The following is a 24460-nucleotide window of genomic DNA, read 5'->3' as shown; positions in this document are numbered from 1 at the left end:
TAAGTCAGACTTTTATATTAGAGTTATATGGTCAGATGAGACCAAAATAAGGCTTCTTGGCAACGTGTTGTGGGGCTGTTATAAAAACCTAACAGCTCCCCTCTAGGAAGCTTAAAATGGGCCGTGGTTGAACCTCCCAGCAGGACAATGATCCGAAACACACCTCAAAATCAACACAAAAATGGTTCACCGACAGCAGAATAAAGGTTTTGCCATGGCCATCACAGTCCCCAGACCTAAACCCCATAGAAAATCTGTGGGAAGAGCTGAAGCCGAATCTGCAAATGTGTTGACCTCAGAATCTGAAGGATCTGCAGAGATACTGTACATAGGAATGGTCTCAGGTCTGTGCCATGTGTTCACCAACCTCATCACGCATTATAGGAGAAGACTTGGAGCTGTTATCTTGGCAAAGGGAGGCTGCTCAAAACATTAAATTAAGGGGTGCCAATAATTGTGGCACACCTGTTTAGGAGAATAGTATTTATTTAATGAAAAAAAAAATGTTTTCTTTCAATAATTTTATTTCAATGAAAAGGTAAGATTTTTGTGAATATTTTGAGTGAAAGACCAAGAGGATAAACAGCAAACAAATATTTTTTCATAGCCTGTTTTGGTCACATTCACTAAGGGTGCCAATAATTGCGGAGGGCACTGTATCTCTGACATGCTGCTACCTCTCCATCTTTAAAGCCCTGTGAGTGTTTGATGAATGAGTCTTTAGTCATGATGCAGCCTTGATTAAACAGCAGCCACTCAGCACATGGAGTCTGAGGGAAGCTTGTGGAGATTGCGGGGCCCATCACTATCATTTTCAGGGTCAATTATTACCATCGCAGTGCAAGGAAACCATTACGCCACTAATTGCTAACAGATTCTGACGCTGAGCATTGCTCGGACACATAATTGCCACCTTCATATAATCTCTCCCTCGTGTCTTGTCCAAACTAGTTCAAATGCACACATAATCTTATTTGGCGGCCAATCATAGTTGTTATTTAATAGCGACTAATGTAGCATTTGTGATCCTTCTGTGGTATGGAATCAGATCAATGCCATAAATATTTTGTAATCTTTAATATAGATTTTGTATCTGTAATATTGATTTTGTATAGTGAAACCATCTACACTTTCAAAACCTATCTACAGATATGGATTTCAAATACGAAATGTATCTACACTTCCAAAAACTATCTTCACTTTCAAAATCTATTTATAGATACGGATTTCAAATACGAAATGTATCTACACTTGCAAAAACTATCTACACTTTCAAAAACTATCTTCACTTTCAAAATCTATCTGCAGATATGGATTTCAGTTACGGATTTCAGTTCGCATTACGGATTTCAAGTACGAGTTACGGATTTCTGTTACGAATTACAAAATCTTTTTGGCACTGTCTTAACTTCCTTTCTAAAGAGCCAATCAGCGCTTTTTGCAGATTTTCTAAAGCGCCAATCAACACATTGTATCCTGTACTGACTAGCCAATCAGCGCTAGCTTGCTGGGAACTGGGAAAGTTGAGTGTAACGGTGTATGCAGCTGTCATGGATCAGAGACCGAGAAATGGCACAAGTAAGAAGTCCTATATTTGGAGTTGTTAATAAAGTCATTGTAAAACGCATCAGTCAGTGGTTTGCACTCCACACTTCGTTCCACCTGTTTCAAAGATCCCTGTCGTTGTATGGAAGATATTAGGATCTGCTTTGGTAGCTAACGAAAGCTAACGTTAGCATTTTCGTGATTGATCTCCTATTCACATTTTATTAAGTTAACCATGAACAGTATTCATATGACCCATTATCACGATGAGAACATTTAGCAGACAGACTGCTATTGTCTTGTTCTCCAGACACGCAAAGTGATGGTGGGGGTATACCGTTAAGTGCATCCTCAACAACTGGATAATGACCAGCCTGATTTCAAAACCACCTTGCAATGTCATTTTCGTTTCTTTTCATGGCACTTTGGGGTAGCCTATTTGTAACCATTTTCTGAAGTCTTCTTTATTGTGTATTTTTTGTGGAAGCGAGTTTTCTAGCGTCTCAGTGGAGGCAGCAAGCGAGACCAATTTCTTAGTTACAGGGCTCTCAAGTGTTGAAGACAGGCAAGAGTGACATATTGCCGAGCTAATCCGCCCCCCCCCCCCCCCCCCCCTCCATTCCATTTCCACAGACCAGCCCCCCGCCCACCCCCATTCCATTTCCACAGACCACCCCCCCCCCCCCCCATATTATTATTAGTGTTTTGTAGTTGTCAATAATAATTGCTCTGACTAGCAGAAAAGATTGGACACATGGCACTGACAATTCAACCAACTACAAAATATTTATTCAATTACAGAGAGAGAGAGAGAGAGAGGGAGAATGAGAATGAGAGAGAGAGAGAGAGGGAGAAAGACCTGTACGGTCTCTTCCTTTTCCACCTGAACTCTCTTCCTCTTCCACAACTAATCTGGCCTTTTTAGGGGGCTTTCCTCTTTGGGTGAAGGATAGTATTCTCAATTGCTTTTTACCTGACATCTTTGAAAGACAGATGCAATGATTAATGCATCCATGTCCAGGATATTTATAACATGCTAGTATGCCTAATGAGCTCGCGATTCACAACTTCACAAGGCGTGAAGAAGCCTCGGAATCTGAATAGAATGTTCGAGCAAACACATTTACAAAAAAGAATGCCCATAACATAATTTAATATTAAGGGCTGCCAAATATTCGTTCGAATAACAGGCTATATATATTTTGTATAGGCTATTAACGAAGTTCGGAGTCAAAGCTGTGGTGAAAAGGCAGGCTGTAGCTCAAAACTCTGTTGGTTTGAAACACTCATTAAAATTTGATGCTCGTTATCTTGGAAATATTCTCTAACTGCAGTCAACTTGTCATTGCTTGTGTCAAACTATTGTGAATTTGTTGTTACATTAAAACAGGAGACAACTTACTCTTTGTAGAGATTGATGCTCGGAGCTCCAGTGGTTTCCTCTCAGGTGAACGAAAGGTGAATCGGAGATCAGACGCGCGCAATTCCATGATGCTTTATTTTCATTGGTTGTTGGATTAAATCTTACCCAGATACAGAAGATACGTTTTTTCTGATTGGCTATTGTGTAGCCCTTTTTTTTTTATTGGCTGATAAGTGGCACCTCAGGCAGAACTCCACGTGATTCGGGGAGACGTGCGTGATTCAGGGCAACGCAGCGCAGCCAGGTCATGTTTACGCGATGCGGCCGGCACATATAATAAATATACTAGAGTTTTTTTTTCAGCGTGAGAAATACGATGTGTGGCGGGAGTGCGTGACTTAAGACCTAAATGAGTGATTGTCACGCTCAATGCGTGACACTTGAGAGCCCTGTAGTTACAATGCGTTCTGCACCCAAGCGATCTCTGAATCGCCAGAGCCTAAGATTAACTAAATAGTACAGGTGTTCATCAGCCCTTTGGGCCAGACATAAGACATGCTTGTTAAACTTCCCCCAAGTCGTTCGTACACCGAATTTTATTCAAACCATGCGGGGGAGACCCCAGATCTCTCCCTAGGCACAGTAGGCAGAGCGGTGGCAGATTTAGGTTATAAGTATTGAATAATAATGAGCGGGCCAGCAGTTGCCAGCAAGCTAGCGCTGATTGGCTAGTCAGTACAGGATACAATGTGTTGATTGGCGCTTTAGAAAATCTGCCAAAAGCTCTGATTGGCTCTTTAGAAAGGCTGTAAAAAACAGTGCCAAAAAGATTTTGTAATGCGTAACAGAAATCCGTAATGCGTAACTGAAATCCATATCTGCAGATAGATTTTGAAAGTGAAGATAGTTTTTGAAAGTGTAGATAGTTTTTGAAAGTGTAGATACATTTCGTATTTGAAATATGTATCTGTAAATAGATTTTGAAAGTGAAGATAGTTTTTGAAAGTGTAGATACATTTCGTATTTGAAATCCGTATCTGTAGATAGGTTTTAAAAGTGTAGATGGTTTCACAGATACTTAATCTATATTACAGATACAAAATCTATATTACAGATTACAAAATATTTATGGCATTGATCTGATTCCATACTGTGGAGCCATTTTATGCAGTGTTTTTCATCACAGATCAACGAGAGAGATCAGCTCAGGATATCAACATTATCAACTCCTTCATCATTTCAGAAATTACGCATGGCCGTGTTATAAAGACTACGGCTTGAGTTTAAAAAGTAGCACATTGGTGTTGAAGTGAAAGCTACTTATTTTATGTAGAAACTATAAGCCAGAGAGTCCATTCTTAATATTATTAGTCAAGTCACATATTTTTCCATTTTCAGGGGAAACAGCGCTACTGTGTAAATCAGTTGAAATGTTTTGGCCTATTATTTAGACATCAGACAGCACAATAGGAACAGTATTCAGGTCAAAACTGATTTCCTCTTCTTAATGGATCTGCACCTTTCAGAAAGACTTGGTGTAAAATTCTTTTCAATATATGTCATTGTACAGTATCGGCCAGTGGCTGTGGACATTAATATCACTGTGGGAAGCAATGTTGACCTAGCATGGAGCTTCAAACATTCTTCTTCCTTTGCATGAGAGTAATATTGTTCATTCAAAGCGAGCTGTGAAAGAGTGAAGTGTTTGCTTGCTCAAACCTTTGGGCCACACTGATGGGGCTTGAGGGTGGCATAAAATCGACTTAGTTTTGCTCTATTGATATTATCTTTTCTCCTGAAGCGGAGGCCTGCTATGCACTATGGGCCCTCTGTGTGGTCAGGGTTGGAAAGGAAGCCTGTCTAAGAGAAGTTGATTGTCAGAGCAAAAAAAAATGAAAATTCAAAAAATAAAAGCCTTCCTATTTGCTTTTTAAACATGAGAGTGTTTAGGATTCATCACAAAAGGTCTGTGTTTGTAGCAAGCCATGTTGAGACTGTACTGTCATTTTGGCGATCTGGCTGAACAAATGTATTGCAACTCCACCATTTTTCCTCTCCTAGTTTAAGTCCATGACAATCTAAAAATGGCCAGCATATTACATTAATGACTATACTCAACAAATGGTCAAATATCTGCTATGACACTGAAGGTAAAGGTTAAGGTTATGGGTACGGTCACTGTCAAGGTGTTAGTCACAGCAAACATGATTTGTACTAGTTTATAGATGATGAACTGAATGATCTATGCTTTCCAAATTATACCAGTCTTTCAAGGCATTCCCAATCAATAATGATCATAAAAATATTTAATCATAGCAATAACCTTTCTTCTAATAATTATGTTGGGAGGATCGAGAACAAAATAACCCACCTGACCTCACAGCTACTTGTGGTCTCGGGTTGAGCTTTAAGTGGGTGCAGGGAGGGGGGGGACACTAGTATCACCTGGCTGACTTAGTGTAATTTTATAGGAATGAATGGAATGTGTGAAAATCAAACCGTCATTAGGTGTTTACACCAGGAGAATGAGAAGGAGAGGAGGAGAGGAGGAGAGGAAGAGGAGAGGAGGAGAGGAGGAGAGAAGGAGAGAAGGGGAGAAAGAGAGAAGGAGAGGAGGAGAGGAGAAAGTGAAGGAGAGAAGGAGAAAGAGATAAGGAGAGAAGGAGAGGAGGAGAGGAGGAGAGGAGGAGAGAAGGAGAGGAGGAGAGAAGGAGAGACGGAGAGAAGGAGAGGAAGAGGAGAGGAGGAGAGAAGGAGAGAAAGAGAGAAGGAGAGGAAGAGGAGAGGAGGAGAGAAGGAGAGAAGGGGAGAAAGAGAGAAGGAGAGGAGGAGAGGAGAAAGTGAGGAGAGAAGGAGAAAGAGATAAGGAGAGAAGGAGAGGAGGAGAGAAGGAGAGGAGGAAAGGAAATGTACCTACCCTGAACCACACCTTAAAGGCTGCTGTAGTGCCAAAGGCAGAATAGAGTCTAAGGTTGCAGGGATGTCCCCACAGACTAAGAAACAAGAGGATGTCCTGAACTCTATGTTGACATCTGATTCCGCTCATTGTGTTTGAGTTGGATCACAGCTTCACCACTAGAAAGGGATTCTGTGGATTCCCACACAATCTGTAATGCAGATTGAAGAATTTATAATATCTTTCTTACCATTACCATTCAATATTTTCTGTGAGAGGTTAGTACTGGCTCAACCAGCCCACTGAAACCCATTTCTATTACCATTTGTGGGGGGGGGGGGGGGGGGGGGCAGTAAACAAGACCATGGCTTTGATGACCCTTATTCCTGGGGAGGAAGTACTCCACAGTAGCCCCTCTATGCACTCCTCTCACAGTTACGATGCAATCCAAGGCAGGGGTGTTTTTGGCTGGTATGTATGGCCAGTGTTATCTGCCTAAATGAAAGCGCTGAAACTCAGCTCCCACACTGCGGTTTTGCTATGGAAGTATCTGTTTTCCACTCTTTCCTGTTTCTGGCTGTACCAAAACATTATTTGCCCTGAATATTTCATTACTGAATCTAAGCACCCAGTCACAACAGCCATCCTGTCTTTTCAGACAGAGGGAAAGATTTCACAACCTGAGGGTCAACACAGTCAGAATAGCTATTTGGGAATTCTGTGACTGAATGTGGCACGTGATCCAGTGGTTATTATTGTTTGTGTGGATTACCGCACTAACTGATCTCTCTGTCAAGTTGTCCTGGACACCAGTTATAAATTACAAATTATCTGAAGTAAACAGGTTGACTTTTTGCCTTTTTTGCAAAACACTCACGTGCATGCCAGCTGTTATATCAGAACCAGAAAAATATGTTGTTCTGCTATGTTGTTCCCTTCACTGTACACCGTGTTTTTATTTGTTTAGACCAGCACAGAGTTTTCTTTCTGTTTCAAAAATGCACTGAATACAATTACAAGGATCTCTCCTGGTCTAGACATTACTAAAACCTCATACCGTTATTTTGTCTATCCGTAGTACTGTTGGGGCAACATAATGTGATGTGTTCCTGTAAGAATGTAAAGAAATTACCCGTGTTATTACATTCAAGTCCCAGGGCCCCCAAAACGTCAGACATGTTTGATTCTCTTCAGCTCTCTATGTCTTATGAGGTTCTTTGCTGTTTTTTTGCGCCTCAGTGGAAAGTATCTGTCTCTTAATGTCTGCTTGCTTTGCCAAGATATGATAGGAATCAAAGTGGACTTCCATTACATTTGCCTGACTTGCGAAACATTAAACATTACAGCTATTGAAATATACATAGCCTCATTTCAATAACATGACCATGTATTACTGGGGTTAAAAGTTCATTTTGAGATACGGTTCTCTAAGCATAACATTTGGTGCAAGTTTGATGCTTTTAGGGTACACAGTATTATGTATGTGTCAAATTGAAATTAAAATAACAACTGCAATCCACTCAGACCAACTACATCCAGAGTCTCTGCAGGCTGATGCATTGGTGAAATAATGTTGGTTTCACCTCTCCAAAAGAAAAACTGAAATAATACACACTTAGACATTGTGTCGATTTGCCCTCCATTGAGCCAAGAGAGAACAGATCTGGGCCTGAGATATATTTGAAAAAGCCCACAGCTGAAATGGCAACACGCCCCTGCCTTTCTCAGGCTTATAAGTAATGCCTCCGGTGGTGGCCGTGCTAAGGCTCGTGGGCTCTATGTGTGCTGCAGTGTGTGGGTTAGCACACAAGCCCCGTCTCTCTCTCTCTCTCCGGCTGGAGCCCTAGTGCTGCTGTAACACCTGAGGGGACGCGGAGAGGCTCCCCAGAACCGAACGGCGTCTGTTTGCTTTGGATGCACTCTCGGGGAGGGGCCACCTGGAGGGCCACTGGAGGGGAAGATTGTTACCTTTTTTTCTGTACTTTTGAGGAACGTAAATAAACACAGAGGGGACGACAGCCAGATGCATGAAGGTAACAGCTGGGCTTAATGGAATGAACTGTTTTGGCATCCAAATGGGGAGCGTTAGAGATTACATAGCCTCATCAGCGAGTATTAAGCTTTGTTGCACATTTACTGGTTGGTGCTTTGGGTAATTGATTATTTGTTGGTGTTGCGGTAACTATTTAAACTTTAAAATAAGTACTGTGAATTGCCTTTACGCAATGGGGAAATCTATTTACATTAGATTGGAGAAATGTGAGCTGAGCCTTTCCAGACAAAGCCAAATAGCTGCTGACGACAATCTAGTCAGAGCCACAGACCATTTTAGTTGTTTACGATGCCAAACGTTACATTTGTACAGCAAACAAGCTACTTATCAGTTTTATATTTTGCATCCATTTTGGCAGTGTTCATTATTTTCTTTAGCAAATTTAACCTGCATCACCAAACAAACAAGCACAGATCTCACCATCTGAAAAAGAAAACATTTCTGATTCCCATTGGGTTTATTTCCTGCTGTTTCACACACACATACACACACACACTTTGTTTTTTCCATTTGAAATCACTCTGATCTCTTCATATCAAAAGAAGCTATGGTTAGGCACATCTGATACAAGCTGATACAAGCTCCATATGCTACGAGTTGCCTTCTCACATGCACACACAGATTTTGAGATGGAATAGGTTTAATATGACAAATGCAGACAGGCCTTTGGCCCAACACCCACACTTGTCTTCTGATGCCCCATTTCTCTCTCTCTCTCTCTCTCTCTCTCTCTCTCTCTCTCTCTCTCTCTCTCTCTCTCTGGCAGACTGACCTACATACTTCATTCTTTTTCACACTCTGACTGGAATGTGTTTACCATAATGGGTTGGCAGAAGCGGGTCTACCCTCATCGTGTAACAGTAGCTCGGTCCAGGAATACTGAACCTGCCCACTTTCCTCGTTATCTCTGATTGTGATACATTTGTCAATTAAAAAAATGAAGGATGAAATAATGAACACAAGTCACATTCATTGCAGATCTCAGATAAAGACATCAGAATGTCCATTCACATCATGCTCTATCAATTGGTACCATAATGGCTATACCACATGTGGACAATTGTCCATTGATATCATGTCCAACGCAGAGTCCATAATTGTGGCGAAAGGTTGTTTATATTTCAGCTGAAATTGATAAAAGGGACAAAAAAGTGTATTGAATTATAATTGCTGACTCAACTTTTAACCAAGTGGCCATCCTGAATGGCTACTGTAATACTTTAGCAGCAACAGACTGTAAGCAAAGGCATCCTGCAAAGTTGATGTATTTACAGAAAGTGAGCTTCACTCAAACCTGTCTCTCAATATTGTTCTTATGACTGACAGCAGGTAGCAGGCAGAGCTGTGCACTGTAATTCACTGGTTGGAATAATGTTGTGTAATGTTGTTGTGTTGAGACATGTTAAGCAATTACATGTAAAACTAGAAAATGCATTTCCTGAAGAAAATACCAGTGCATGAAATGCAAAAGTTAAGAAAGGAAGAAGAAAAGAAAGAAGAGTGAAAGAAGGAAAGAAGAAAGGAAAGAAGAGTAGAAGAAGGAAAGAAGAAAGGAGAGAAGAGAGGAAGAAGGAAAGAAGAGTGAAAGAAGGAAAGAAGAAAAGAAAGAGGAGTGAAGAAAGGAAAGAAGAGTGGAAGAAGAAAAGAAAGAAGAGTGAAGAAAGGAAAGAAGAGTGAAAGAAGGAAAGAATAGTTGAAGAAGGAAAGAAGAAAAGAAAGAAGCGTGAAAGAAGGAAAGAAGAAGGAAAGAAGAAAGGAGAGTGAAGAAAGGAAAGAAGAGTGGAAGAAGGAAAGAAGAGTGAACAAGAGTGGCTCTGGATAAAGAGAAAAAGAGAGTAAAAATATTGTAAAAAGGAGATAAAAATGGAGTGAAGAAGAGAGATTGAGTGTGAGAGAAAGTAGACTGAGAGGGATAGAGAGAAAGATGGAGAGATGGAGAGAAAAAAAAGTAGAGAATGGAAGGTGTCTTAATGTTCCTAGTTACACTTAAATTGAGAGGGACAGAGAAGAGGTTCCTTGGATTTGGCGCAGGTGTCAGTGAAGCACAGGGGCAAGCCAGTTTAAAGACCCTATTATGATGTCATAATGGCCCAATGTAAGTCAATGGGAAAATTTAGATTCGTTTTTATTTAATATCTTAAAAAGTATAAAGTTTAGAAAAGTGAAAAATACATAGCATAAGTGTCCTTTACAAGACCTACGCGACAAAGTTTGAACGAAGTTTGTAAGTTAAGCGGTTCGAGCTGAATTAATCGCAGAAAAAGGTAAGAAGAATAAGAAGAAAATGCCTAGGAATAACAATACAGGGCATTTCATGCACTGTAATTATCAAAATGTTAAAATGATGACCCGTAACAAAATGTTCAGGGCACTATACTGTATGTTACCTATATCCTCTTGGGAACCAATGAATGTTTTGTGATTTCCTGCCCATTTTAGGTTAAAAATCTTATCATTTATACTTTAAATTATTTTTTATTTGTATTTAACAGCATGTCCACTGTAGTGGATGAAAGGACTATTTTAATGTGAAAGGACAGCCAAACTTAAAAGATGAAAAACTGAACTGATAACCACCAACAACCCCTTTAGATGCCCTTATATTTACCACCATTGCCATAGGGAAAGCAAGTGGTGATATAGTGTATCCAGCCATGATACCCAAAATCTCCAATTGTTGCCAGGATGTGGTATAGTTACCTGTGTTTGAGCACTACTGAATATCCTCAAAATATGCTTTGACTATCACTGAAATCTTCTCAGGGAGTGCCTTCCACAACAGACTGTATGGCAACGATCCAAAGGCATTAACAAAGTCCAAAAATACCACACGGTCTTCTGTCCTTGCTGCCTGAATTTGAAGCAAAATGTTCCAAACATCAGGAAATTAATGGGATTCCAACTTTCTGAACAGAAATATCTATCAAGCTATTTTGGCTTCAAATGGGAGACCAGCAAGAAGATCTAAGAAGACTAGTAGGTCGAAATTGGCTCCTTTGGAATGAAAATACCACCAACCCATTTCCATATCCTCAGAATTGCTCCTTTTTCCCATACAATCACCTTCAACTTTCATAGATACTTCAAAACATCAGGCGCTCCTTTATAGACATGACAAGGTACTCCATCTGGACCAGTCGCCGACACAGCCCTCGCACAACAAACAACATCTTGCACCTCTCTCCACCTGGGCGGGTCATCGTCCATTAGTGAACCTTTCTCTCCAACTGGAGGAATGTCTGCCGGTAAGACAAGTTCCATAAGCCTCTGATTGTGAGAATGACGCCGTTGCAGATTCTCCTCTAGGTCCTCTCCTTCATCTCTCTCAAAATGACCGTTTTCTCTTGAATGAATACAGCCTTCACAAACTTAAATGGATCCTTGTAGAATGCAGCCCTAACTTGTTTCTTCTTCCTTCTTTGTCTGAGGAGCGTTGCCCTCCGTAGCGTAGTGTAGCGTAGCCAGTCTACTCTTCACCTCTGGCCTTCTCCATTTTTCTCTGTTCACCATTTTCCCGATTCCAATGGCAGCTGCTTCTTCGAAGCAGTCTTTCTATCTCAACCTGTCATCTCGACTTGGCCTGACCTTGCTTTTCCTTCCTAGCATTCTGACAAACTCCATATCTTTACATGCCATAATAATAGATGACCTCACCCGTGCCATTCAATTTACTTTCCAGTGTACCCTTCAATTCTTCCAAAATGTATTTTAAATCATTGCATCAATCTGTGACTTCTTTATAATACTTTAGTCAATATTCATAGACTTTTCATTTTAGTCTCGCTTTTTTACTGGATAACCCAGGACCTCTGCTCCAATGTCTTTGAATCCTCTATAAAGAGTCATTAAAGAGTGTTTGTAACTAAGTCCTGACCTTAAGATTATGTTTGCTGTGTCACTACGTCACTTAAAAGAACCTGAGAGTCTCCATAGCATGCTGTGGAGTTCCAGAAATCACAAAGTAAACACATTTACATTTTCACATTAACTCTTAATAAGCCAGCATATCCATTTAAAGCACAAGAAGCACCTTTAACATGACAGCAGAAGATGGTAATTTAGGTTATTTTTTTTTCATATCACTTTTGTAATATTTCACAGACCTTCAGTGTATAACCACAGTAGTAAGAGTAAGTCTCTGTATGAAACCCCTTTGAGAAATACAACACAGTTCACTGCTACTTCTTAGTCCTAGTGCAAGGTAGACTGCACATTCTTCAGAATAATTTAATGCAGACATTTGCCAGGAACCCCTCCCTGAAGATCTGCAGTGTCTTATAATCGAAGAACAGCTTAACATGTGACCAGTTATATATGAGTATTTTCATTGTGGGTAATTTGTGTATTGGTTCTGTCTCGGGCTGAAGAGTTAGGGGCTTTCTTGGCTAGACTTTAGGGTTTAAGGAAAGCGTTTGCATTTGTCATGGTGATCTATAGGCCACTCCCATGAAGGGTGATTAAAGGGAGGGTTATGTTTGGTCTGGAACGAAGACAAGAATTTCCTTTTGCTTTTTTAAGTGTCCAGCAGGTACTCCCTGTAAATGCAATGTTGTGGGTTCTCTATTGTTATTGTTGACTTACAAAATGGTTATATTGTGTAAATTCTTGCCATATGAAAAAGTGCTTGAGTAAGTATTAACTTCTGGCTTCCCGCGTACAACCTGTGGCATGTGTTGTGCCTGTTACCAGCCAGTTGTGCATTACTGTTGTATCCTGCTACTCAGGATCAACGGTTGTTGGGTATGAGTTCTTGAATGTGATAGTGAGACAATGGGCCACTGTGGGAAGTCCCCAACCAATAGCATAAGGAAGTTAACATATTTTCCTCTAAATAACTCAGATTTAAATGACTGGAGTAAAAGTGCTCTATATTAATATTGTGTTCACGCATTAAGCACTATCTATACATATCAAGCATCTTAAATGATAGAGATCTGGAAATATTATTAGAATTATAGATACATTTAGTTATTCATTCAGCTTTTGGCCAGCTCGGTAAATTAGGTTAGTTGTGGATCTATGCCTGATGTTCCTCTGTCTATGCAAGATTCTAACTTTTATAGTCTAAGAAGAAAGAAGGCAGACAACAGACAACTTATACAACATAGAACACAGAATTTACTCAAAATGTTCTTTACTAGTATGGTTGCTTACATAACACATTATAAACCCCATATGGTGTTTCCTATAAAGTGAGAAAGAACCTCAATAAAACAAAACTGAGCACCAAACACTTTAATTTGCCACCTCATGGGACATTAAAATGGTTGCCTTTCCATCTAAATACATTTAATTAACAATGCTCCATCACAAACAACTTCTGCAAGGGTATGGATGAAAGACAGTAGACCTTATGGCTATCATGAACACTGTGAACATAAGATAAGATGCTAACTCTTCCACCCACACACAACAACAAATGCACAAACACAAGAAATGTAGACTGACAGACAAACGTAGACGTGTGTACACTCACATGCACACTTGCGCAACAGCACATCAGCAAGGAGCTTACTGTTGTAAACTATAATTAACTATTATATTATTAAACTATTATTTGATCACATCAAGCGAATTTCCATGAAATACCATGTTTGGATTGCTCCTGTGGTCCTCTGGGCTTGATGTAGTACCACCTCTACGCTGGTTGCATTCTGATAACATTTAATAGGGCAGGCTAGGCTAGGCTAACAGTGACATGTTAACTGCTCCTTGAGTCATGGCCCTTTCCTGTTGGCACAGGGAATACCACGCGCTCTTTTCTCCGGCTGAGGTAATGTCTGTCGGACACGTGGCTCTGACCGCCTACCATCCACTGATGATGTGTACCTTGCTGTATTTATTTTTCCTCCCTGTCGAGGTGTATGCTGTCATGAAAGAAAATGCCCCATGTCACAGTCTATTGAGTGGAGTCATTTTTGCATTGCAAAACAAACATAAAAAGACACATGGACATTTACCAAGCATCTGTAACATAAGCACAGAGAAGTGTCTCTTGAAATGTCCATTTATATTTGTCCAAAATATGAAATTGTTTGCCAAGATAACTCCTCTGAGAGCTATTACCATTCTAACTGTGCAGATGAGCAATTGAGGCCATTTAATTCCATTTGGCCAAATTTAGAAGTGATGAAAGAACAGGAAAATCCAGTCTCCTCGGCGGTCTTTAATGTCCTAATTAAAGCCATCTCCTCAGTAACGCTCTCTGGCTTTACAGCATAATTGATGTCATTGCCTCATCTCTTTATCCCCACGAGATTACCCAGCTCTGTAGCTCCATCTTGAATTATGGCCGAGCTGTAGGGCTCCTCATTTTATGCATATTAAACTTCAAAATCCTGGGGAATGGTACTGAAACATGATACACCTGGAACATCTGCTGCTTAAGTTGCTGTTTTTATGAATTGGTTGTTATTGAATGTATTTAGTCTTTTTCGTGTGTATTTTGTGAGTATTTCTTTCTCATTTGTAATAATATTCATCTCTTATTATTTTGTAGATATGAAGACCTGGTGTCTGTTGGGGATGAAGCGCCCATGGAAAACCCAGCTTCCGCCTCTCTTTCTGCTTTATCTGTTGGGAGCTGTGAGGACTCAAGTCAACCCAGGTAAGAGAATTCCCACTGGAAGTGCACTGACTTATAACCATGCTTACGTCATGTATGTGTGTGTATGTATGCTTAGGTTAAAAAGGTCTATGTCTATTTTTTAGTGCTGTCAGTTTAACGCGTTATTTACGGCGTTTAAGGCACCCAGTGCAACTTTATGTAAACATTCAATGAAAAATAAACATTCAATTTCTAGTCTTTTTTACACGTAGTAGGTTTCAATAACTCCATACCATTACATATCGACATTCAAGGAGCAAAGATGAGACGTCGTTGTGTGGTGAGAACTGATAGAAAATCGTAAACAACAACAATCGCGGGTGGGGAGAAGCCATTTTTCCATTGACTGGAAGCCTGCTTTATTTATTGTAGGTTACAAAAAATAAAGAAAATGGCGGCGATTGTTGTTGTTATCGATTTTCTATCAGTTCTCACCACACAACGACGTCTCATCTTTGCTGCTTGAATGTCGGTATGTAATGGTATGGAGTTATTGAAACTTACTACGTGTAAAAAAGACTATAATTGAATGTTTATTTTTAAGCCTCGAAAGTTGCACTGGGTGCCTTTAACACAAACCCATTTTAAGGCCGTTAATTTTTTTATCGCGCGATTAACACATTCTTTTTTTTAAGATTAACGTTCTTTTTGGCCTGGTCAACCTTGTTAACATGTCCATATTGTGTTTTTATATATATTATACACAATATATCATGAGCGAAATAAGCAGTCAATGCCTTCACTGAGTATTTCCAGCTTGGAATTGCAGTGTACCAATTGCTTCTGGGTTTCATATGTCACAAACCTAAGGAGCCAATCCCGCCAACTTGCCTGTCAGGAGTGAAGGGTAACATCAGTATGTATATTTTATAATCATTTTTATAATTTATACATATACATATAGTACGATATTATTTATAATAAACTAGATGGCTTTCTTCAGAGACTTTCTATGGTGTTCAAAACATTTCTCCCTAACAGCACAGCGCTAAGTCAGCCCTGGCGATTGGGACCAAAGTGCATCTAATGTAGTCAAACTGAAGGCAGAAAGAGAGAGACACTTTTGTATATTCATAATTCTGCTAATACTATATGATGTAAAGATGTAGAGCTACATCTTCGCCATTTTTTAATTAAAATTAAACTAAATATGTAATTTCGAGAAAGGGGGGTTAATCAATGTCAGGAGAGGGACTTCAAAGACTCTAAATATGGCCTTGTTTTAGTTATGAACACAGCAAGCACATAGCAACTCCTATTGTTCCTCCACCTTCTGCTTGATAGTGAACCATCCCAGTCTGCCATGTGCAACCATACAGTTCTTTCTCACATCCATGGGTGGTTTGTGGAGAGGAAAGTGTGATGTCAGTGTAAGGCTCAATTATACTTTACAAGGCAACCAGAAGCCAACATTTGGTGAGCAGAGATACAGTAGGGAGAGGCCTCACAACACTGGTGCGGGGAGAGAACCGGCTGAATGGGATATACTTCCCAGGCTCCCCCAGCCCCAAACTCATACACACACACACACACACACACACACACACACACACACACACACACACACACACACACACACACACACACACACACACACACACACACACACACACACACACACACACACACACACACACACACACACACACCCCCACACACACACACACACACACTGTGGATCCCCCCCAGCTCTGCAGCAATTTCCTTTATCAGGTGTCCCTCCACCTGAGCTGGTATCAGGGGCATGGTGCTTGACCGTAGGCCAAAACACCCAGGGTTAAAAAAAAATTATTATGTGTGTTAATGCTATAAAGCGGCTGTCATCAAATTGAACTTCATGGGCTTGAGTGTATGACAGATTGAAGAGCATGGCTGTGCAATAAGTGTCAAGAATGTGTGTTGCTTTTAAGAGTTGGTTTACAGCTGTGTGGTGGGTCGCTTGCACGGGAGAAGGGGGATAATTGTATACCACTGCATTGTGAGTAACATGTCACTTTAATTACTGCCTCGCTTGGGCAAACTACAAAGATGACAAAATGAGAGAATGTTCCCTGTAAACTCATTTGGCATTGTTCAAAGTAAACACAGAATATGTAAAAATTTGTCATAAAAGTGTCCTTTTTTTCCTGTGGCTCGGACACAGAACATTGCATTTCAGACAGGAAACTCTCAGAATAAGTAAACAGATTTTATTAATGTAGTACAAGGTAGTATGTTTGGTCGTTGCGCCCTAGATCTGCTCAAGCTGCTGCTGCAAGATAAGTTGCACATTGCAACTGCTGCAGCAAATTAAGTTGCACATTGCAACTGCTGCACAAAACAAAGCTGCACATTGCAACTGCTGCTTAAACACAATTTACACTGTAAATTACTGCCACAATAAATACAAGCAGGATTTAACAAAAAAAACCTTTAACTATAAGCAGATCTAGACAGGTGGAGCTGGGGAGGAGGAGGGAGCAAATAAGCGGCGTCATGCTCAAAGCTGAATGAGCCTGGAGACCGGAGGATTTAAACTAGCGCGGGCGTATGAGAGCGAAGGTGATTGGATATGTTGTGTTGTCACTAATTAGGGGCGCCTCTCCCGTTTCCTGTATGAACTTGGTAATTTCTTTTGATGGGCTCTGTTGGTAGGTAACTCTCTTGTTTGCTTTTTTTATCCAGTAGAATGATAGACGTGTCCTGGAAATGCCATTTTTCCAGCCATGAATGTGTTTAAAACAAGGACATTTAAAACATGAGTAAAATACATTTGACTGCTACCATGTTCTATGAATTACTGGGGAATATTTTCAGATTTAATGTGGTTTAAGATGAGGATGTCCCATCCACATATGGCATGTCTCTGCTGGGTTTTTACCAAATACCAGGTAGAAAAGCTTTACTTGTGAACGACATATCTTTACTCTGGTCAATATCAGGAAGAATATGTATTTTTCATTCTTAGTAACTGGTTAGGAAAAAACTTGATGTCCATGTCAATTGGTGATGGTGTTTCTAAAAGATACCTCTGAAATAATCTGGTTATTGAGAATAATCTTTGAGGAGATCTATTCTCTCTCTGAGAAACTGAATGAACTCTACCAGTTCACTTATTTGGGAAATATGAAGCGCTCTCTCTCACACACACATACTCACACAAATACATACTTGCATACACACACACACACACACACACACACACACACACACACACACACACACACACACGCACACACACACACACAATCTCTGCCCAGAAGTAGTTCCACTGATTGTTCTTTTTCATGAAGTGATAAAAAGGGAATGGAGCAAGCCTCTGGATCGCTGTGTGCTGATCCTTTTCCACTGGGATTAGCCAAGGGTTCTGCAGAAGCCATCAGGGCCAGGATCACCTCCGGGCCTCCAGGCCTCTGTGTTCTGATCACTGCAGCCGAGCAGCATCTCATTTATTTAAGCAGAGATCATGCAAAGATTTGACCTTGGCTTGAGGTTATTATTACATGCAGAAAGGGGGGGGGGGGGGGGGCGAAGGGGGGGGGGGGGGGGGGAAGAAGAGGGGAGTGTTTACAATGGATTCAGCAATCAGACTGGAGTCTGTGGCTAATGCATACCAGACATTTTGACAACAGGAAAGTACATTGAAATGGGAACTCTCCTCGTTCCAGAAGTTTCTGTGCATTTTCCAGATAGTTGTTGCCCACTCCAAAGCATATTTATGCACGTACACTTGCTTATTTTCAAGATACTCAAGATACATACATTTGAGCCCACGAAACAACTTTCTAGACTGAGTTTCCACATAATGAAAGACTCCGGATATGGAAGTGAATATGAAAGTCTGTGGAAGCAGTCAGTAAGATGGTCACTCTAATCAACCCATGGACATTCTGAGACATCCCTATTTAATGATTTTACAGACAGAAGATTACAAGACTATTAAGACTGTTAGGTGTGATCACTTATCCAATACATTTCTTTCACTACATTTTATAATCTCTTTAAATGTCTGTACAACCTGAATTTCTGTCTACTACACAACAAAGGAAAAAAGAAAAAAAGGAAGAGAAAAAAGTTTTTCCAGAAGCAAATGGAAATGATCAGAGCACAAGTAGCACAGAAAGATGCAAACTGCCAATTTTCCTCTGCTTAAAAAATCCAAAACAATGCCATCCCACTCTTCCATTTTCTGTATGCTGGAGTGATTGAATGAGCCGTGTGTGTGTGTGTGTGTGTGTGTGTGTGTGTGTGTGTGTGTGTGTGTGTGTGTGTGTGTGTGTGTGTGTGTGTGTGTGTGTGTGCCTTCCCCTGTCCCTATGTGTGTGTTCGTGTGTGTGTGTGTGTGTGTGTGTGTGTGTGTGTGTGTGTGTGTGTGTGTGTGAGAACAGGGTGTGTGTGTGTGTGTTGTTGATTTAAGTGCAGACGCAAAGTGAGCAAAGACAGCTCTGGATTTATGGGGCCAGCATAAGAGCCAAAGAGTGGGGATGACACTGTGGATCCGCTGTGTACACTTGGCTAAGCCTGCATGCTGTCGTTTTGAGTTGTCTGTGTACGCATGTGCAAGTGCACGTGTACTCTCTTGTGTGTCTGTGGGACTAAATCTGTGTAGTTAAATGTTTGTGAATTTGTACACACGTGTGCATACACCTGTATTTTCAAGTGAGTGTGTGTGTATGTGTGCCCAATGCATGGCTTATATTAGTGTTTCTAATAATAAGTGTGCCTCAACGTGTGTGTGTGTGTGTGTGTGTGTGTGTGTGTGTGTGTGTGTGTGTGTGTATGTGTGTGTACCTTCCCCTCTCCGCATGTGTGTGTGTGTGCGAACAGGGGGTCATTGGAGCCAGCGGTTAGACAGCAAACACGGAGGAACAAGCGTGCCTTTCACTAGTCAGTGCACAGAAAAAAATCTTAAAGAGGTGAGAGGGCAAAAAAGAGGGCAAAACTAGCTGAAGAACTGTGGTCTGCCAGAGAGAGTGGGACCAGTGCTCGCCCCCTGAGAGCCTTGTGCCACTCTGCTCCTCCGAAGAACCCCAGTATTTTTCCACCTTTTTCAAAATGAGATATTTTTAGCCAAGACTAGACAATGATGCCTTGCCCACAAACACATATTAGTCCAAAACACCACCACTTACACGTTTACAACCTTACGCACAAACACACACACACACACGCACAAGCACACAAACTGATGCGATCGAGACACATACTAACACTTACACACATTTGAACTACATACAGATACCAACCCATACACACACAAACACATATTAGTCCATAATATATTATATTATATTTGAACTACATACAGATACCAACCCATACACACACAAACACACACACACACACACACACACACACACACACACACACACACACACACACACACAAACTGCTGCAATCAAGACACATACAAACACTACCACACATTTGAACTACATGCAGATGCCAACCCATACACACACAAACACACACACACACACACACACACACACACACACACACACACACAAACTGCTGCAATCAAGACACATACAAACACTACCACACATTTGAACTACATGCAGATGCCAACCCATACACACACACACACACACACACACACACACACACACACACACACACACACACACACGTACACACACGCACACACACACACACACAGTCACAAACACACACAAATTGATGCAATCAAGACACATACAAACACTTACACACATTTGAACTACATGCAGATACCAACCCATACACACACACACACACACACACACACACACACACACACACACAAACTGTGTGCATGTTCCAGCTTTGCCCCTTCACTGCTTTCCCTTGGGGTCATTCTGAGAGGGCAGGAAAACAAACAGAGAATAAAACAACATTTGTGGAAATGAGTGTTGCTAACTCCCTCTAAAAGAAATAAGGACCCCCTTGTCTTTCTAGAATCTCTCTTAGTGAGCCTTAGGATGTGGCTAAAAAAACTGCCTTGGGTGTCGTGTGAAGGATTTTGAAATTGTTTGGAGGCTAAAAATGGACGGTCAAATTAAACGACTGTTTTGTCGAAAACACTACAGGCCTGTGTTTTCTAAATCATTTCAAATCCATTTGACCCCAGGTCATGCATGCTCCGTTTGGCTTTTAAAACCACCTCCAAATATTATTCCGGCTGCTTTTTTTACAACAATGAATGTTTTTGCAGAATAGAATATCAGTTAGCAGCGCAATATGAACACACCCACATTAGGTCATTCCAACGTGCTGTTATAGCATATTTCCTTAGAATGTTATGATAAATAGACTACAGTCATTATTTACAATATACGACACAAGTAATTTTAAACTTAATTAAGACTTTAATGTCATATGGACACATTATGATATTCTATCATACACTGCGGCCAGTTTTGCCTATGGCACGGTCGAATAGTGAACACACAAGGGTCTTTCTTAACTGGTAATCCGTGCTTGGATTTGTCAGTTTCGCTCTCTAAGTCGCACCATCATGTCAACAAGCTTACACTCCTCTGTCTGCCTTCACAAAGCTGTGGGAGATCTCTCCTGTGCAGCACATTTAAGTTCAACCACAAATGGAGACCACCGCTCTCTCTGCACGAACACACACACACACGCAAACAAACCAGCACACACACATAGACACACTATGCCTACACACAGAGAAGCAGCATAGAGACGATACTGTTTCTCCAGCTCTCTTTATAGATCCCTTGCTTTCTTCTCTAATACAAACACTCCAGGCTTTTCAGTTGTGTCACACAAACACGCTGTTTAAGAAAGAAAGTAGTTTGGTTTATTAATTAACTCTCTTCTTCTCTCTTTCTCTTTCTAATTTTTCCACTCACACACACACACACACACACACACACACACACACACACACACACACACACACACACACACGCACACACGCACACACGCACACACACACACACGGAGAGAGCAAATAATACAAAAGTAGTTCACATCACTATGATTGTGTGGTTGGTAATATTACTGTAATGTCATATAACACTCAGAGTGAACATCCAGGGGCATCCAGGAGCATCTACTGGTGATGCCTGAGCTGGACGGGTGGGGAGAGAGGGAGAAGGGTGGGGGCAGGGAGAGATTGACAGATGAAAGGAGGTGTGGTTTGAGAGAATGAAAAGGGAGGAGTAGGCGGCTCGGCTCTGTCACATCTGGAAGAGTTTTTTGTTTGGGGCTTGGGCTCAATTTGGACCATATCGAGTCGCCCGTGCCAAGAGGAGCCCTCTGAGGTTTCCCCCATCTTGACTTTTAAGCAAACATTTGGAAGAGTGCCGGACAAAAAGAGAGAAGAGACACACACACACACAAAAAAAAAAACAGGGACTCTGCTGTCCGTGCTGTTGCTGGCCTGCGCACAAAGGCTTTGCTGTTGGAATGGAGGAGTGATGGGGCCATTCTGTCTGGGAGAGTCCCTGTGCACTTCCGACTCCACACCGAGTGTCCTGACGATCACCAGCACCAAAACACTAGCCCACGCACAGACACACCAACACACACTCACATGCACACACTCACATGCACACACTTACATGCACGCACTCACATGCACACACTCACATGCACACACTCTAAACACATTCACAGGGTCATTTGGCAACCAGAACCTTTGGCCCCATGTTTACCTCCAAAATGCCCACCCACATACTATAAACAAAAAGGTATGCTCTCTCTCTCGCTGACATACATACAGTACTGTCTACTGTCTTCCCTATATACTCTCCAGTCCACTCTAACGCCAAAATATCAACCACTCAAAAATAACAGTCTAGTGTTGCACTTACAGGCACACAAGTATGCACTTACAGGAACACACATGACCCTCACACATATACCACACATATGACGGCACACAGACACAAATACGCCGTACACAGGCATTGCATCCATATGCATCATACACCACACAGCCCTGTGGTATGCTACATACTATGTGTAATATTAAACTATTGCCTGAGGTGAACTTCTGAGGCACAACAGTATGTGGCCAACCACACATATAACATCAGTACCCTTCAAAACCTGATATTACACAATGGTATATTCCTGTAATCTTGATTTGTTGAGATTTAAATTCAGTCTGGAATAGGTCTGGCCCTTTAACACTAAAGAAGCTAACATATGGAGGACCCTGACCTGCATCATTTTAAAATTTCATATGTTTTATTCTTTATTAATTACGATAAGTAGTTGAGATGTTTTTGGACATTTTTGAAGGGTTCCATTCTGATTTACATTAACCAGCAATCTTAAAACCATTCAAGCAATGCCCTTTTAAACGTGTCCCCCGCGTGCCTGTAGCCCTATGTGAGTTCTAACAGAGCAAAGACATGAATCCTGTGTTTATCTATATTGTATGGTAGTGATTTGTGGTGTCTGTTATACTGTGTTCACAAAGAAAGAAATTATCCATTTAAAATAAAAAACTGTGTGGTGTTCCTAGTCAGTAGAATAATATTGATACAAAAATTATTTATATTTTACCTCGTGTTCTGTTTTTATTTGAAATTTTATTTCAAGCTCATTAAAGTTAACAACTAACATTTTTAGGTATAATTGTTGCGCACAGTTAGCTAAGAGGAATTGCATTTAATGTTGAAGCACCGTGAAACTTTCAGAGCAATGAGAACAAACGTTGATCACGCATAACACTTGGAGATAGCTCATAAAAAAAGTTGTTCCTAGGTAATGCCCCTCCGGACCACACAGTTTCCTAACCGGCACTTCATCAGGCTGAGCACAAGCCCTGTAGGGCTGGTCATCCAGTTGTTTGTTCTGGCTGGGGAGCGCCGTGGTTTCCCTCGGTTTAAATTCATCAGGTGAACCGCAGGGTGAATGCGACGGAGAGGGGCTTAGCCCCGAGCCCAACCCGACCCTGACCGGAGCCCACGCTCCCCGCCCCCTCCGCTGGCTCTCCCGAGCGATCTCGCCCTTATGGGGACGATTATCTCCACCTCAAGGCTTACAATTTGATGGCTCACCAGGAAGCTAGGATTTCATCCATTATTTGTTTTTCGGGGTAATTTCAGGGAAAATAGGTGAATTTGAGGAGTGTATTGGTGCGATTGGTGGCCTACCATGTTTGCTTGTGCAGTGGTTTTGTACATTTTTGTTCAAAATATTCTCTCTCTGAATTATTTGGTTAGCTCTTCAGAAACAAGAGGTGCCATCTTTGCTAGACCTGGCTTAACCTGATCTGTGTGTCCACAGGTGTGTGTCGGTATCCACTGGGCATGTCTGGAGGGCTGATCCAGGATGAAGACATCTCTGCCTCCAGCCAGTGGTCAGAATCAACGGCAGCCAGATATGGCAGGCATGTCTCCAATCACACCCACTCTCACAGATCCATTTTCACATTCTTTCTGTTTCTTTTTTTCCCCTCCTTGCTTACTTCACTCCCTTGGTCTCTGTTTTCTCCTTCTTCCTCTCAGATGATGGTGTGAGTGTGTCCACGTGTGTGTTAGCATAGATGTGTGGGTGTGTATTTGTGTTTGTGTGTGTGTTTTCAGGGCTCATTGCAGGTATCTGCTGTGCTAGCCTCTCCCTTGGTAAAACCCACATCTGGAGAGAGATAGAGAAAGAGAGAGAGGGAGAGAGAGAGAGAGAGAGAGAGAGAGAAGGAGAGAGAGCTGGAGTGTGGGTGGCCTACACTTCCTCTCTCTGTGATGATGTAATAATGTTCCCCACGGAGACGCCACAGTGTTACCACGTCATCTGCTCCGCCCTCTCCTGCCCAGCATGAACACTTCCAAATGGATTTATGACAAAGAACTTCCCCAGGATTGTTTGTGGAGCCCATCTCTCTGCCATCTTCTCTCTGTCTGTCCCCTGCTGTATAATTACCTTCCAAATATACATCCCCTCCCTTGTTACACAGCTGTTTTCTTCAGATGTGAGATGTTCTTTCTTGAATCCTGTTGACATTTTGTCCATTTTCTGTGTGTGTGTGTGTGTGTGTGTGTGTGTGTGTGTGTGTGT

At 41.3% G+C, this 24460-nt stretch overlaps 1 protein-coding gene across 1 annotated transcript in view; it reads left to right on the top strand.

Moving 5' to 3' along the window:
- Positions 1-24460, top strand: part of ddr2a (discoidin domain receptor tyrosine kinase 2a) — a 43758-nt gene that overhangs the window by 6205 nt on the left and 13093 nt on the right. Inside the window, exons 2-3 of the mRNA XM_080860558.1 lie at positions 14357-14464; positions 23693-23795. Coding sequence (XP_080716684.1) covers positions 14359-14464; positions 23693-23795 — 209 coding nt within the window. The 5' untranslated portion in view covers positions 14357-14358. The remainder of the gene's footprint in view (positions 1-14356; positions 14465-23692; positions 23796-24460) is intronic.

This window comes from Sprattus sprattus, assembly GCF_963457725.1.
Source record: "Sprattus sprattus genome assembly, chromosome: 2".
Taxonomy (NCBI): Eukaryota; Metazoa; Chordata; class Actinopteri; order Clupeiformes; family Clupeidae; genus Sprattus; species Sprattus sprattus.
This window is presented reverse-complemented; position numbering and strand designations above follow the sequence as displayed.